Below are 16,723 nucleotides of genomic sequence, written 5' to 3'. Positions count from 1 at the left end.
TGTTAGACTTGTGGGAGGGTCACCTCACCTGCCGGGGTGTCAGTTTCATCCTCTATTTATCAGATCACTCACCACCTCACTGGGGCAATCGATATGATTATGCATTTAATCAAAGCCCCTGGCACATCATTCAATCCCGGAGCCCATCCTCTCCCCATAGCTTTGTGCGCACACGTGCACACGTGCACACGTGCGCACACACACACACACACACACACACTCCTGAGAAAGATGGCAGAGGCTGGGCCAGGTAGCACACAGGTCCTTTATTTCCTGCAGCAGCACAGACACAGGCTGACAAGCAACAGGAGCATAAGAAGCACTGCGGGGAGCCGGGCAGGAAGGACAGGGGCCTGAGCCCCAGGGCCCAGCTGCTTATGAGTAAACGGTGAGAAAAGGAAAAACATCTAGAACAAGGAAACCAGGGGCACTGAGGAAGGATGTGGCGGAGTGACAGGGCCTTGGAAGGGAGCCCGGACACATAGGCCACAGGCAAGGGGGTGGGGGTGGGGGTGGGGGTGGGCCCACCCTTGGGCAGAGGGACTCCTCACCCACACAGAGACCCTTCCAGTTACAAACGCTGATAGTGAAGCACTGAAGAGAAAGGGCCAAGACTGAGAGAAGACGACCAGGTCCCTAAGAGTCAGCAAGGACTTTAATTAGGGGGCACCTTGTGAGCTCAGAACAGCTTCCTACGCCCAGGGCCAGCCCCACCTCCAGCTCAGAGCTGGATCTGGTAGCTGGTGGGCCTCCCCCGGGGCTTCTTACACCCTCTGGGCCACCATGTGATCCAGGCCCAGCAGCCACAGCTCCTGCACCAGCCACAGGACGAGGGTTGGGGTTCCTTCAGCCTGTCCCAGAAGAGGTCGAGGCCCCAAGTTCTGGCCCCGGTTCATCAGGACAGAAGGTAGGCTGGTAACAGACCAGGGGTCCTGTTTCGGAGCCTGGGAAAGAGGGTCTGGGGGGGGGCTTGGCCTGGCTGCGGAAGGAGGGCCCTCAGGCTGTCTGTGGGGCCTCTGCAGGCTGCTGGGAAACAGCAAAGCCTGGAAGAGAAGGGGGCGGATGTGAACCGGGAGTCTGAGGACCAGAGGCCTGGCCTGGGCAGCAGGCAGGGGCTGGGCCTGGTCAGCTGTATGGGACAGAGACAGCCACCACTGGCAGTCACGTAGGTGGTCCACTGCCTGGCCGCAGAGGTCCCTGTACCGTTTTCAACCTGTACAACCTTACATGGCGACCCTGAGGAGGCCACCCAGCAGGGACCAAAGGGCCATCAGAGGCAGGGCAGGCCAGATGTAATGGTGAGGCTGCCAACAGGTTATAAACTTCATGGCTGACCCAGGACAGGGTGAGAGGGGAGAGATGAGTCGGGGAAGACATCAAGAAAACAGGCTCAGTGACCTTGAACGTTCCTCTCTGAACCTCAGTTTCCTCACCAAATGGGGATAATACCTACCTACAGGGATGCAAGGGTTAGAGGAGACAATTCCGTCGCTAACTCATCTTTGGTATCTCTGGGAGCTCCCTGAAGAGAAGGCTCGCACGGCCCAGCACACGGCCTGCGCTCAGCAGGTGCTGCTCCCCAACCTCTGGGGTTTCCAGCTGGGGAGAGGAGACCCTAATCCCACCCCCATCACCCTGTAGGAGACCCTAGCCCACCTTCAGACTCACCCAGGGGGCTGGTCCGACGGTGGCCCTTGCTGGTGGAGGCCTTCGTCCCAATGGCCTGGGTGGCCCGAGAAGGCCCCTCTTCCTCCCAGGCCCTGGGAGGGTGGTTGGCCCTTTCCTCCTCCAGCCTCCAAAAGTCCTAGGTTGGCACCCCAGGCTGCTGCTCTGCGATCCCGCCCCCCATGTTTGTGTTGGCCTGCTGCTGCCACTGCTGCAGGGTTGGGGAGCCTTGGGGATGAGGGAGGTGGGATGGGGACGGGGGAAGGGGGGGGGGCAGAGACAGGAAGCTGAGGCGCTGTGGGGGGCTGCAGTCCCAGCCCCTGACCCCCAGCCCAGCCCCAGGAGAGAAGAGGGAGGAGATCTAGAATCCTATGCAAATTCCACATAAGTAAGCATCGGGGCCACAGTTCCTACCAAGGGGGACCCAAGGTGCCTATGTAAATGATATGCAAAGTCCATGCAAATCAGCACGCTGGGGAGGGCCAGCGTGGGGTAAGTGAGCACTTGAGGGGCTCACCTACCCTCACCTTTCATCTGCTTGACGATCTGCAGTTTGTCCAACTGGCTGGAGGGAGGCCCCCATGGGAGCACTCACCTTTCTGGAGCATCTTCTGCCTCAGCTGCTGCCTGTAATGGGCATCCTGCCAGTTGGCCAGCTGCTGGAGGACATACTTCATGTCCAGGTGTGAGGGCCCCAAGCCGCCGGCCCCCAGGGCTGAGGTCACCTTGCTCGTCCGCGTTGCCTCATCCAACTCCAGTTCCACCTCCTCCCAGGCCTCGGCCTCCTCGGACACCAGCTCGGCCTCTTCCGACACCCCCTCCTCAGCCGGCACCGCCTCTTCGGTGACCCCCAGCTCCTCCTCCTCGGGCACCAACTCCTCCGCAGGCACGAACTCCTCGGCCGGCATCAGCCCCTCCTCGGCCTCGAGGCCCTGCTTCTGCTCTCGCTCCTCACTGTAGCGCAGCTCATACCTGGGCAGGAAGGCAGCAAAGTCTTTCCATACCCACCCCCCAAAGCCAGAGCCCCCCCACCCTTCACTCCTTGGCACATCGCCAGCCATTGGCGCTCAGGCGCAGTCCTGCCCTCTGCCCCAGTCTGTACACAGACGCTGATGGTTACTCCCCAGTTCTGTTCCTGCCCGGGGAGGGGCAGCTGGGTACCAGCCTCAAGGCTTCAAACCTCGAGCCCATGCCTCTGGCAAAAAGAATGGTCACCAGCCCTGCCTTCCCCTAGTAAAGCCACCCAGCTGCACAGAACAGACCAGCAGGAAGACCAGCCCCCTGCCCGGCTCCTTTACTACTTAACCCTCACAACCTAGTTGTCAGACAAACAAATCCTTTTTTTTTTCTTTTTACGGCTGCACCAGCAGCACACGAAAGTTCCTGGATAGGGGTCAAATCAGAACTGCAGCTGACGGAGTTCCCATCGTGGCGCAGTGGTTAACGAGTCCAACTAGGAACCATGAGGTTGTGGGTTCGATCCCTGCCCTTGCTCAGTGGGTTAACGATCCGGCGTTGCCGTGAGCTGTGGTGTAGGTTGCAGACGCGGCTCGGATCTTGTGTTGCTGTGGCTCTGGCGTAGGCCGGCGGCTACAGCTCCGATTCGACCCCTAGCCTGGGAACCTCCATATGCCACTGGAGTGGCCCAAGAAATGGCAAAAAGACAAAAAAAAAAAAAAAAAAAACTGCAGCTGAGGCATAGCCTCAGCCACAGCCAAGGCAATACTGGATCCCTGCTGCATCTTCACCTATGCTGCAGTTTGCAGTGATGCCGGATCCTTAACCTGCTGAGCAAGGCCAGGGATCGGGCCCGCATCCTCATGGACACTATGCTGGGTTCTTAACCTGCTGAGCCGCAATGGAACTCCCAAGCAAATCCATTTTAGTAAGGCTCAGACAGGTCAAGTGACTTGCCCAAAGACACACAGCCAGTAAAGGGATCAAGCTGGGGTTGAGTCCCCGCCATCCTCAGCTCCTAGGCCAGGGTTCATTCGCCTCTCGGCCCCTGGTCAGGTGAAGGGATGGCTTTGGCCCCACTTGGTGACACCTCAAATCAGACAGCCCCCTATGGGGCAAGATCCGAAGGCAAAGGAGGCAGGTGGTTGTCTAGAAGCTGAAAGGTGAGGGCAGGTGAAGAGGGAGGCCCTGGCCAGCTTACCCCAGGTCTGATGTCTCCTCTGGAGTCACTTCATAATTCCTTCAATAGAAAAAAGGGCCTACACTTGTCACAAGGCAACGGGAAGCTCAAAGAGCTAAATCCCTGGGGCCCCGTCATGCAGAAAAACCCCAGAGAAATGATGGACCCAGAACATGTACCCAGATGAAAGGTGTTGAACAGAAAGGGGCCGGGGACCAATGAGGCAGGAGAAGGGGTACTGCGGGGGTGCGGGGGAGTGCAGGTCAGAGGTCAGAGCTCGGGCAAGCCCCTCCCACTAACACAAAGGCTGCTGCCCACCAGGCAGGCAGGAATGAGGGCAGGGCAGGCAAGGGTCTCTGGGCCCAGAGCGCACCTTTCCATAAAAAACACCCGGTCTGAGATAATCCTCCTTATAGACGTTCTGAGCTCCTCAGCCAGGGTCTCCTGAAAGTCAGGAAGCGCCTCCTAGGGTAGCGATGGGGACATTACCAGAGGTGCCCCCCAGGACCCCCCCACCTGTACCTCCAAGCACAGGAAGGGACAGCAGATAGACACAAGTCACACAGAGGTAAGGGGCGGGCAGCCGGGGGGGGCCTCACCAGAGGTACAGTGTACGTGTAGTGGGTGACAGAGCCAGTGGACACGGGGGCTTGCTGGCGGAGTGTCCTCACCTCGTCCTGGGCCTCAATCAGCATGCCCCCACACTCCGAGTACTTCTCCCGAAGGTCCTGCAGCTGGGAACCGGCCCACAAGCTCTGCCCACTCTCTCCCCGGGGACTGGGGAGCCTGGGCCAAGAGGCAAGAGGCCCAGGCTCCAGACCCACCTAATGACACACAGGGGGACCCCACTCTACTCAGACCCTGATGAACTGCCACCTTCCAGGCCCTGTGCCAGAGACTGAGGGTACGGAAAGGACAGACCCCATCGCTGCTGCAAAGAGCTTGTCCTCTCAGGAGTCAGGCGGCAGCCCAAGGGTCCCAGGTTCCCCGCCCCCGCCGGACTCTGAGCTGGGAACTCAGGGGAAGGCTCACCTCGTCCTGGAGCTGCATCTGGATTTCTTTCTCGGAAGCCAGCTGCTGCTGCAACTTCTCAGTCTCCACCCCATACTGGAAGGACCAAGACCAGTGAACCCCCACCCAGGCCTCCCACTCCCGGGCCCCGCCCCCCACTTCTGGCACGTCTCCCCAGGCACATCAGTGAGTCTTTGGCAGCTCTTTTTTTGGTTTAGGGCTGCACCTGCGGCATATGGAGGTTCCCAGGCTAGGGGTCGAACCAGAGCTACCGCTGCTGGCCTATGCCATGGCCACAGCAATGCAGGATCCGAGCCACATCTGCAACCTACACCACAGCTCACAGCAACACTGGATCCTGAATCCACTGAGCGAGGCCAGGGATTGAACCCATCTCCTCATGGATACTAGTCGGGTTCGTTACCACTGAGCCATGACGGGAACTCCTCTCTGGCCGCTCTTTAAAAAAAGAAGTCCCGCGGAATAAAGCCAAAGAAGGTGAGGGAGTCATGTGACCTGGTTCCTGGACCATCCCGTGTCCCTCTTTGGGCTCGGTCCCTGACTTGGGACGAGGGGACAGGACAAGGAGCTCTCTGAGGTCTCCTCCAACTCTGACACTGACCCAGAGAGGGGCCTTGGGCCTCTGAGCTGAGAGCGCCATGGGGTGGGGGCAGGGGGAAGGGGGCATGGCCCTGGCAAGAGGAGGGAGCCCCACACAAGCCCCAACGCACCGACCGGCAGCACTGCTGCAGCTTCACCACCTGGGCCCGCAGCTGGGCGACCTCCCTCTGCTGCTGCTCAAAGTTCTCCATCCGGAGCGCCAGCACCTCCGACAGCTCGGCCATCTGCTGGCTGGCCTCCGCTGGGGGGGAGGGCGGAGGTCAGCCCTGGCTCCCCAGGCCCTCAGCCTCCCAGACGCCTCCATCGCCAGTGCCCCTCAGCTCCTGCCGAGTACCCAAGGTTCCGCAGAGCTTAGCATCCCTCACTCGAGTCTTCCTTCTTTTTCTTTTCTTTTCTTTTTTTTTTGTCTTTTGTCTTTTGTCTTTTTAGGGCCACACGCTCAGCATACGGATGCTCCCAGGCTGGGGTCAAATCAGAGCTACAGCTGCCGGCCTACACCACAGCCATACCCGATCCAAGCCATGTCGGCAACCTACAGATCCTTCACCCACCGAGCAAGGCCAGGGATCAAACGCGCATCCTAATGGATACTAGTCGGGTTCATTAACCACTGAGCCATGACGGGAACTCTGGGTCTTCAGTTTCAGTACACATTTCTGACTGACATAGGGTAAGCGAGTCAGCAAGACCAGCCCCAGCCCTCACTGAGCTCCAGACTCATGAGGAGACTCAGGGAAAAAGAATCACAGTCGTGCATATCACAGGCTGGGATGCAGCACGGCTAACGGGTGCAGCGGGGGCATTGATGCAGCAGCCAGGCCAGCCTGGCACAATCTGAGAAGCTAAGACTGCCACAGGGCAAATGGGGCTCACCAGGCAGAAGGGAAGGCAGGGCCAAGGCAGGGTGTGGAGAGACCCAGAGGCAATTATGGGACATCAGGAGAGGGTGGCGGGGCAGTGGACAGGTTAGGGAGGCTGGGGCTTATTATGTGGACAGTGGGAAGTTTTTGAGGTGTTTTAGGCAGGGGAGTGACATAAACAGATTTTTTTTTTTTTTTTTTTTTTTTTTTGTCTTTTTGCTATTTCTTGGGCCGCTCTCGCGGCATGTGGAGGTTCCCAGGCTGGGGTCTAATCGGAGCTGCAGCCACCGGCCTACGCCAGAGCCACAGCAACATGGGATCCGAGCCGCGTCTGCAACCTACACCACAGCTCACGGCAACGCCGGATCTTTAACCCACTGAGCAAGGGCAGGGATCAAACCCGCAACCTCATGGTTCCTAGTCGGATTCGTTAACCACTGCGCCACCACGGGAACTCCACAGATTTTTTTTTTTTAGGGCCGCACTCGCAGCTTATGGAAGTTCCCAAGCTAGGGATTAAATTGGAGCTACAGCCACCGACCTACACCATAGCCACAGCAACACCAGATCCAAGCCGAGTCTGCAAGCTACACCACAGCTCACAGCAAGGCCGGATCCCCAACCCACTGAGCAAGGCCAGAGATGAAACCCACATTCTCACGCATACTAGTTGGATTTCTTTCTGCTGCACCACGATGGGAATTCCCTGTTGTTTTTTTAAGACCCCACCTGAGGCATATGGAAGTTTCCAGGCTAAGGGTTGACTTTTTTTTTTTTTTTTTTTTTTTTTTTTGCTATTTCTTTGGGCCGCTCCTGCGGCATATGGAGGTTCCCAGGCTAGGGGTCGAATCGGAGCTATAGCCACTGGCCTACGCCAGAGCCACAGCAACGCGGTATCTGAGCCTCGTCTGCAAACTACACCACAGCTCACGGCAACGCCGGATCGTTAACCCACTGAGCAAGGGCAGGGACCGAACCCGCAACCTCATGGTTCCTAGTCGGATTCGTTAACCACTGCGCCACGACGGGAACTCCTCCAGGCTAAGGGTTGAATCACAAGCTGCACCTGCAGGCCTATGCCACAGCCACAGCAACACTGAATCCGAACTCCATCCATGACCTACACTGCAGCTTGTGGTAACACCAGATCCTTAACCCACTGAGCGAGGCAAGGGATGGAACCTGCATCCTCATGGACACTATGTCAGGTTCTTAACCCCACAGTGGGAACTCCCAGATCTGGTTTTACAAAATCCCTTTGGGCTGTGTGCAGAGGGCCTGGAATGGCAGGAGTGGAGGCAGAGAGAGCAGTTAAGAGGAGGCCTGGGCTAGAGGCAGCTGGGGTGGGCAAGAGGACAGAGACGTGAGCCCATCCTAGGAGGTAGAAGCAACAGAACGTGGGGACTCGCTCCGACTCCAGGGGCCTGGGACCAGGATTGGGGGGAGAGGGGCATTCAAGCAACCAGGGGCAGGGAAGGCAGATTTGGGGTGAGGGGAACAGCATGGGTTCAAGTGTTGCCATCTTGAGTCTGCATCTCCCCAGCTAGACCCCAGCTCCTCGGAGACAAATGCTGTGCCTCACTCGTCTTCATAAATTCCAGGCACAGCCTCTGCCTACTGTGTGACTCTGAACTGTCCCAGGCCCAGTGCCCAAGGTGCCTGGTCTCTAGCAGCCCCTCCCTCTCCCCAAAGAACAAGAGGAGATGGGCTTAGTGGAGCCCCCATGCATCTGTACAAAGCACTTCCTCAGCTGCCCCCCTGGAGAGGTCAGCAGGGCCAAGATCATTCATCCCCCTTCTAAAGATAAAGGTTCAGAGAGGTCAAGGAAATTGGCCAAGGTCACACAGCTAGGGAGTGCCAGAGCTGTGCCTTGAATTCCAAGTCTCCAGACTCATCCTGGGCTCTTCCCTCCATTCCCCAGGACAGCCCCCTATGCCAAGTTACAAGTTCACCTACAAAACTGCTCCACGCAGTCCAGAATGAGCATCTGCTCCTCCTCCTCAAGGTCGTCGAGCTGGGAGGCCTGGAGGGAGCGAGAGAGGAAGTGGCAGGGGAGTCAACACCCCGTGCTCACCAGCGCGCCCTCTTTCCCCATCCTCACCTCCTCTCGCAGCTGCTCGTTCTCCTCCTCCAGCAGCCTCAGCTGCTCCTGCAGGGCTTCCAGCTGCGGGCAGCAGTGCAACTCTGACTCTGCCAGAGGGGTCCTAGAGGAGGGAGCCATGGGAGTCAGGGTGCAAGGGCATGGGGCACCCAGTTCGCAGCCCACCCAGGGCTGCCTGCGGTGGTCGGGTACAAGGTGTCTCCATGGTGAACAAGAAAACCGGGGCTCAGAGAAGGGGTACCCAGATGCACCAGCAGGTCACGCACAGCTCCGAAGCTTTGTAGGAATGATCTCACCTCTGCTCTTCTTCTTCCTCCCCATCTTCCTCCTCCTCTTCTTCCTCTTCTTCTTCCTCCTCCTCTTCACCTTCCTCCTCCTCCTCCTCCTCCTCATCAGAATCCGAGTAAAGCTGGAGAAGGTCATCCCGCAGGCTCACCTGGTGCCTGAGATGTAAAATCTGGCCAGAGGAAGAAGAGCCTGGGGTCGGGGTGCAGACAGGGGCAGGCACAGATCCTGGCACAGTGAGATGGAGGCAGGCCTGAGATACGCCCCCTCCTGGTTCCTCCCCCCGGCGCCCTGGTACCTCCTCCCTGGCCGAGCCCAGCATGGCTTCCAGCTTGCTGTTCTCCTCCGTCAGAACACTGTTCTGTTTCACCAGGGACCGGCCAATGCGAGCTGCAGTGTTCAGGTCCCGTTCTCTCTGCAGAGGGACCCCCATCCATGGGGAAAACCTTCCTGGTTTCTGGGATCTCCCAGACAGGCGAGAGAGGCTAAGGAGTCCTCCGGGGTTAGAGGGGAGCTAGGCAACTAGGGGAAACCCTCTCTGGCCCCTGGTTCTCCAGGGTACTGGACCAGAGCCTGCGATGAACCCGCTGTAGGACCTGATTCAGTTTCCCTCGTGGGAAAAGATGGTCCCAAGCGCTCTTCCAGCCTGGACATCTCACATCTCCCTGTCTTGCCTAAGTGGGACCCCCAGCTTGGCCCTCAGGGAGGTATGGAAGCAGACAGACTCCTCCCTACCCGCCAAGATGGGATTAAAACAGGAGCCTGGGTAAGGCTCTGCCCTGGTCCCGGGTTGAGAAGGGAGCACACACCTCCTCTAGCAAATTCATCATCACTTTGACATCTTCTTGGGTGATCTTCTTGACTGGCAGGGGCTGGTCGGGACACAGTGCTGCAAGAGAAACGGGTCAGAAAACAGGGGGCATACGCCACCCCACAGTACTGTCTCCTGCCCTCAACAGCAAAGATCAGCAATGAGGGAGAAGACCCCTTTCTGCCCCCAATATCCTCTCCACGCCCCCAGTACTCAATACTCCCTTCCCTGCTTCCAGGGCCTTTTTTTTTTTTTTTTTTTTTCTCGTGGAAGAGGCTGGATGAGGTAGGGAGATTACAGTTCTACAGTCCCTGGAACCTAGGAGAATGGAGGCAGCTAGCGGAAGTACAGCGCCTACTGACTCATCACCCCTAACCCAGAAGGCAGCCCTAGCCAGCTCACTGGAGCCTCATGGGTCATCAAAAACTGGCACAGTCACCCATCCGCACTTGTTGCGTGTAGTGAGGAGGAGACTTCTCCAGCACTGGAGTGGGGGACACCTGAGCCTCTAGACCCAACCCAGAGATCTCCAGCGACCCAAGAGAGGGTGGGAGGGCAGAGGAGAGGCAGCATCTGTCTGAGGCTCCGCCCACCTCTCGACCCCTACGATTGGTCGAGGTGGAAGCGCGATCTTGACCCCGGCAGCCAAGAGGTTGGCAAATACCCCCTCTGCCCACCCACCTCCCGTTCGCTGGCGCGGCAGACAAGCGCAGGCTCAGGGCGCACCGGGCAGCGCCCTCCCGCAGCCCCCCGCCCCTCTCCTGGCACTGCGGTAGCCCGGGAAGGGGGCCACTGAGAGTGCGCAGAACTACCACAGCAACAGGCGCGAAGAGGTGGGAGGGGAGCGTTCGAGTCCCGGGACCCAACCCACAGACAGGAAATCAGGGAACGAGAGAAGGGGAGAGGAGAAGAGGAAGAGGCGACCGGAGAGGCACCGCAGAATGTGACATCTCCAGGGTGGCTGGAGAGGTGGGACTGAGCACCAGAGGGGATGGGGCGCCTGGACCGGAAGAGGCCCCCCTCCTCCCTGCTGCTGTCCCACCCGCTCTGAGGACCCGGGGACCCTAGTTTACCTTCCTCTAACTCTCGAATAAAGGCGGTGCGCTCGGGGCCAGACACCTCAGGCCGCCGGCTGATGCAGGCAGCTGGCGTCTTCCAGATGCCCGCCGCCTTTCCAGTCCCCAAGCCACTGGCTTGGGAACCAAAAGGTCCTCGGAATATAAAGCGAGTCCACGGCACGTCCGAGTTGTCGAGCACGGACTGTGCATTCCCCTGGTCGACGGAGAATGCAGACGTGCGCTGGGCTCCTGCCTTGGATCCAGACTCGGAGGCCCGGCGAGCGCCTTCCGGGGGTCCTGAGACGCAACTGGATCCGTATCCTGCTCCCTGTCCAGCCTCGGGTGCCTGCGCAGGGACGGGTTCAGGCTCGGTGGAAGGCTGTGGAGCGGGATTGGCTGCGGACGGAGGAGCAGGGGTGACTGCTCCGGGATCCCCGGGTCCCGGCCCGTGCCCGGCGCATCCCTGCCCCAACTCTTTCGGGCGCATCTTGTGTCCGCAGTCGGCTGCCTGTCGCAGCCCGGCCTTTATAACCTGTGCCTAGCTGTGCGCCCGCCGGGCGGTACCACGCGTGGGGGGGTGGCCTAGGAGCAACTGGTGGTGCCCGAGACGAGGGGAGGCTCGGGGGAGAGAGCCAATGGGGGCGGAAAGAGAGCGCAAAAGTAAGAGAAAGGCGAAGAGAAGAAGCGAGTAAACGTTTCAGCTGGTTCCACGGGCTTGGGCTCCCAAGGCAGGCTATTCTCCCCTCTCCACCTCTTAAGAATGGTTTTGCCCAAAGCGGCCGCTTCCCCGGGATTTGGGTCCAGGGACTCTGAGGTCCCTAAGTGGGGGTACCCCCTCCCTCCGCTCTAGCCCGAGGCTTTTCGGCTACCTTCCCTGGATCTGACCTGTGAGTTGGGGCTGTATCGTGTCTTTCCTCGTTGGCTGGGAGATAAATCCAAACGCCAGGACGGTCTCCACGCGCTGCCCAGACTGGCGCGTCACACACGGATCCTGGACTTCATACCCCCAGCGCTCCAGCCGCTCGCTCGGCAGCCCTCTTTCTTATTTCTTGGTTCGTCTTATGGCCTTTCCTCATGCTTCACCTCTGCTTTCATTCGCTCTGCCCGACTCCTTCCACGCGGGCAAACTCCTGTTCTTCCGGAAGACCCCGCTTAGGTGTCTCCGCGTAAAGACTCCTCGGATCCCGCCCTCCTTCACGCCAGAGCATCCTTTACGCGATGGCAACTGTGGTCAGACCGTGTCTGCCTCCACGATCAGAGCTACTCCCCTTCAGCACGGGAAGCAGGTCCCTCAGAGCACAGCACAGGTCCTGGTACCTATGAGGGTCGCCGTAAGTAGGTCCTGAATGAACTGTAGGGCAGCAGAGGGGTCCAGGGGCCATTTCTGTGCCTTTGGACCAGAGGAACCCACAAAACCAAAAAGAGATGGCTGCTGCACTGATTCTTTTAAAGCCTTGGCATCATTCTTGGGGTCCCAGTTTTCCTCCTCTTGAATACTGTCAATCTCCAAATCCTGCTTGATTTACCTCCTAAATATTTCTAAATGTCTGCCTCCTTGTCAGCCCTTCTGCTGTGGAGGTCTCATTCTCTCTTCTAGATTGTTGTGATTCTCCCATTCCCCCATGCCATCCCCACCCCCAGAAATCCATCTCTAGCCCATCTCTCCCATTCATACTCCATTCCAGGTCACCCTTGTCTTTTTCCGCAGCAACGCCAGATCTGAGCCATGTCTGCAACCTACACCACAGCTCACGGCAACACTGGATCCTTAACCCACTGAGCGAGGCCAGGGATCGAACCCACAACCTCATGGTTCCTAGTCGGATTCGTTAACCACTGAGCCACGATGGGATCTCCATATATGTATTTTTTACATCTTCTTTATCCATTCATCTGTTGATGGGCACTTTGCTTCCATATCTTGGCTAATGTAAATAACACTGCTGTGAACATTAAGACTACATAAAGCATGCATGTTTTCTATGGTTTATTTGTCAGCAAAATAGTTTTCGTTGAAGTATAGTTGATTTACAATATTGTATTCAATTCTGGTGTACAGAAAACTGATCCAGTTGCCCATATATATTATTTTTCATATTCTTTTTTTTATAGGTTAATACAAAGTATTGGATATAGGTTCCTGTACTATACAGAAGGACCTTGCGGTTTATCTATTTTATTTTATTTTATTTTATTTTATTTTATTTTTTGTCTTTTTGCCATTTCTTGGGCTGCTCCCAAGGCATATGGAGGTTCCCAGGCTAGGGATCCAATCGGAGCTGTAGCCACCGGCCTACGCCAGAGCCACAGCAACGCGGGATCCGAGCCGCGTCTGCAACCTACACCACAGCTCACGGCAACGCTGGATCCTTAACCCACTGAGCAAGGCCAGGGACTGAACCCGCAACCTCACAGTTCCTCGCCACGACGGGAACTCCTGTTTATCTACTTTATATCTAGCAGTTTGCATCTGTTAATTTATATCTTCCCCACACTTTCCCCTTTGTTAATGATGTTTGTTTTCTGTGTCTGTGAGTCTGTTTCTGTTTTGTAAATAAGTCCATTTGTGTCATATTTTAGATTCAACATATAAGTGATATCATATGGTATTTGTCTTTCTCTGTCAGCGAAAATTCTTTTTTTTTTTTCTTTTTATGGGTGCACCTGCAGCCAATAGAAGTTCCCATGTGAGAGATGGAATCAGAGCTGCAGCTGGGGCTAAACCACAGCCATGGCAATACTGGATCCGAGGCACATCTGCAATCTATGTCCAAGCTTGCAGCAACACTGGATCCTTAACCCACTGAGCGAGGCCAAGGATTGAACCCACATCCTCACCGAGACTACATTGTGTCCTTAACCCACTGAGCCACGATGGGAACTCCAGCAAAAAGTCTTAAGGAGACAAAACCCAACCCCAAGGCTTCCTGTGGATAGTGAGGTTGGAGAACATCAGGAGGTGACAGGGCATCAGCATGGCCCAGACATAATGAGGCTTTAGCCTTGAAGCCCTGTCGAGTGGCTCCCCCATCAGCCACCAGCGTCCTGGACAAACTTACTGAGACACCTCACCTCTGCAGCTCCAACACCTAGCACAGGACAGGACATCAGTAGGGGACCGTTCAATTTTTGCTGCATAGATATTTGCCGAATTGAATTATCCCTGCCTTTGAGAAAACAGCCTCAAGGCCCCTGGGAAGTTTGCAGTGAAGAAGGAAATGGGATGGAGAAGACAGAGCTGAAGGGGACTGCAGGCTCGCCAGGTGACAGAACCCTCTAGGTCCAGGCACTGGTGCCCAGCAACTCTTACTACAGCCACTAGAGGGCAGTGCCAGACCATGGATCACCACCTCACCTCGCCACCCCCGACCAGGCTCCCTATTGCAGGGTCACTAACCCTGCAAAAGAGGCTGTGGAGGGATGGTGTCTCCATTTTACAGATGGAGAAACCAGGGCTCAGACCCCCGTGTCTCTACAGTAAGCATTGTGGCCTGGCTGATGGGTTTCTGCCACTGCCCAGGGCTGTGAAAGAGACCCAGTTCGGGGTCCCTGACCCAGGCCTGGGTCTGTGGTTCCCCTTCGGTCCTCCTGCTGCTGCTCTCACCCAAGAGATCAGCAGAGACCCTAGCTCTCTGCCCTCCCTCCCAGTACACACCCTCTGACCCCTGCTGGACCAGAGAGAGGACCATAGGGGGCACACGACCTGCCAGGCACACCCCACACCACAGCCATCAACTTGGGGCACAGACATGGTGATGCCCAGCCTTGGGCAACACCAGCACACACCCACCCAGCTCAGGCCACCTCCTCTGGCCTGAACCTGGAAAACACCCCGTGGGACAGGGTTCTCCGTGGACAGAGACTTTGAGGGTCAGTGCAGGGATCCGGGCAGGGCCAGGCACAGGACCACCTTCTGCATCAAACTGGGGAGCAGGCCAAGGGTGGGAGGGGTACCCTGGATATGGGACAGCCAGGACCCCTCACCTCCCCTGGACTCCGGCTCATCTCCTGCAGGCCTCAGGGGTGCCCTTCTCTGCATCCTGGCCCCACTTCCCCAGCACCAGGCAATGGCCCCCACAGTGGAAACCCCCACCTGCTGGAGTGCCCCCCACTTCCTTTACTTCTTCCCCCAGGACCCCGGCCAGAATACTGGAGCACAGAGCTCTCTGAGCCCGCTCCCTAGCCCAGGGCCAGGACATAGGGGTTTCCTGGGGGCCTGGGCCCTTCCTCCTGCTGTTTTCTGGTTTCTGGGACGGGGAAGAGAGAGACTTAAGGAGGGGGGTGTGAGGGGCTCCACTGGGAGGCCAGGATCCTAGCAGAGAGCAATTTCCTCCATTCCAAGACACAACCAGCTCTCTCGCACCAGAGAAGCCCAAATAGGTCCATGCTTTTATTTTATTTTATTTTTGTCTTTTTTGTCTTTTTTAGGGCCGCACTCGCGGCATATGGAGGTTCCCAGGCTAGGGACCAAATCAGAGCTTCAGCCGCAGGCCTACACCACAGGCACATCTGCGACCTACTCTACAGCTCACAGCAACGCCAGATCCTTAACCCACTGAGCAAGGCCAGGAATCGAACCCACAACCTCATGGTTCCAAGTTGGATTCGTTTCTGCTGTGCCACGACGGGAACTCCCGGTCTATGCTTTTGATGGGTTTCTCTTTGTCATCACTGAAAGGATTTTATAGATGGGAAACAGGCTCAGAGAAGGCAAGCGGCTTACCCAAGGCCACACAGCCAAGAAATATCAGGGAGATAAGACCACAAAGGTTTGTCCTCCTAAGAGCCCGTGTGCTGTCCACTGCCCCTCGTGGCCTCCCAGATGGGGGGGAGAATACGCGCCCCCACTTCCCTAGAGCTGGCTACATTCGTTGGGCATCCTTCCACTTATCAGAAGTTATTATTGATGGAAGCCCACAGCTAGCCTTTATATATTTTTTCTTTTTACAGCTGCACCCGCGCCATATGGAAGTTCCCATGCTAGGACTAGAATTGTCTTTTGTCTTTTTTGTTGTTGTTGCTATTTCTTGGGCCGCTCCCGCGGCATATGGAGGTTCCCAGGCTAGGGGTTGAATCGGAGCTGTAGCCACCGGCCTCCGCCAGAGCCACAGCAACGCGGGATCCGAGCCGCGTCTGCAACCTACACCACAGCTCACGGCAACGCCGGATCGTTAACCCACTGAGCAAGGGCAGGGACCGAACCCGCAACCTCATGGTTCCTAGTCGGATTGGTTAACCACTGCGCCACGACGGGAACTCCTAGGGCTAGAATTGGATGTAGCTGCCAGCCTACATCACAGCCACAGCAAGGAGGGATCTGAGCTGCATCTGCTGCAGCTATGCTGCAGGCCTTATGCTGCAGCTTGTGGCAACACCGGATCCTTAACCCTCTGAGTGTGGCCAGGGATCGAACCTGCATCCTCACGGACACTGTGTCAGTTCTTTACCAATGGGAACCCTAAGACCTTATAATTTAATGTATTGACAAAGACACTCATCTATTACTACATCGCAAATTTTAAAATACTTGGATCACCATTTATCAGTTTATATTATTTATAAGTTCCCTTTACAAATCTTGGGTATTTTACCTCAGGCATTTAAACACTGGGCTGTTTATCTAACTCTTGGGCATTTATTTGACTCTTCCTGTGTGGAGAGGTCTCTGGTGGGTTGTTTTTTGTTTTTTGGGTTTTTTGCCTTTTAGGGCCGCACTCGTGGCATATGGAAGTTCCCAGGCTAGGGCTTAAATCGGAGCTGTAGCTGCCAGCCTACACCACAGCCACAGCAACTCAGGATCCAAGCCACGTCTGTGACCTACACCACAGTTCACGGCAACACTGGATCCCTGGCCCACTGAGAGGCTAGGGATCGAACCCGCATCCTCATGTATACTAGTCAGATTTGCTGCTGCTGAGCCACAACGGGAACCCCTTACATGGGTTTTGATCAAAAGCTGCCTTGCCAATGAGGGCAGAGACAGCTCTACCTGTGCCCTTGATCGTCTCACCTGAGCACCTCGCACCTGGCAGGAGCTCCAGAAACATGCATGGACTTCTTAATCCCATCAGCAAGCTGTCACAGGGCTTGTGGGGACAAGGCAGCACCAGAAGTGTGGGGGCAGGCCCCAGGTGGCCTGTGCATCTCTGGCAGATGCCCCTCACGCCTGCCCTG

The 16,723-nt window shown here is 56.8% G+C and overlaps 1 protein-coding gene across 8 annotated transcripts; it reads right to left on the bottom strand.

Moving 5' to 3' along the window:
* Positions 1–246: 246 nt before the first annotated feature.
* Positions 247–11,051, bottom strand: HAP1 (huntingtin associated protein 1). Of its 8 annotated transcripts, none has more exons than XM_013980964.3 (12): positions 10,565–11,051; positions 9,490–9,569; positions 8,979–9,095; positions 8,692–8,852; positions 8,396–8,498; positions 8,251–8,317; positions 5,545–5,675; positions 4,835–4,909; positions 4,402–4,536; positions 4,176–4,267; positions 3,824–3,862; positions 247–2,637 (listed from the first exon to the last, which is right to left on the bottom strand). In XM_013980964.3, the coding sequence occupies exons 1-12, from the start codon at positions 11,034–11,036 to the stop codon at positions 2,196–2,198; spliced, it is 1,914 nt and encodes a 637-aa protein (XP_013836418.2). In that variant the 5' UTR covers positions 11,037–11,051; the 3' UTR covers positions 247–2,195. The 8 variants fall into 8 exon arrangements, with proteins under 8 accessions (XP_013836418.2, XP_013836421.2, XP_084840616.1 ...); XM_013980967.3 differs by having other exon boundaries at positions 4,474–4,536; XM_084984490.1 differs by lacking the exon at positions 10,565–11,051 and adding an exon at positions 9,894–10,029.
* Between the last annotated feature and the right edge of the window lie 5,672 nt (positions 11,052–16,723).

The sequence above is a fragment of the Sus scrofa genome, chromosome 12 (genome assembly GCF_054392235.1).
Source record: "Sus scrofa isolate SSC_HxYL_T2T_F1_AM1 chromosome 12, Sscrofa_HxYL_maternal_Yorkshire_Landrace_v2.0, whole genome shotgun sequence".
NCBI lineage: Eukaryota > Metazoa > Chordata > Mammalia > Artiodactyla > Suidae > Sus > Sus scrofa.
This window is presented reverse-complemented; position numbering and strand designations above follow the sequence as displayed.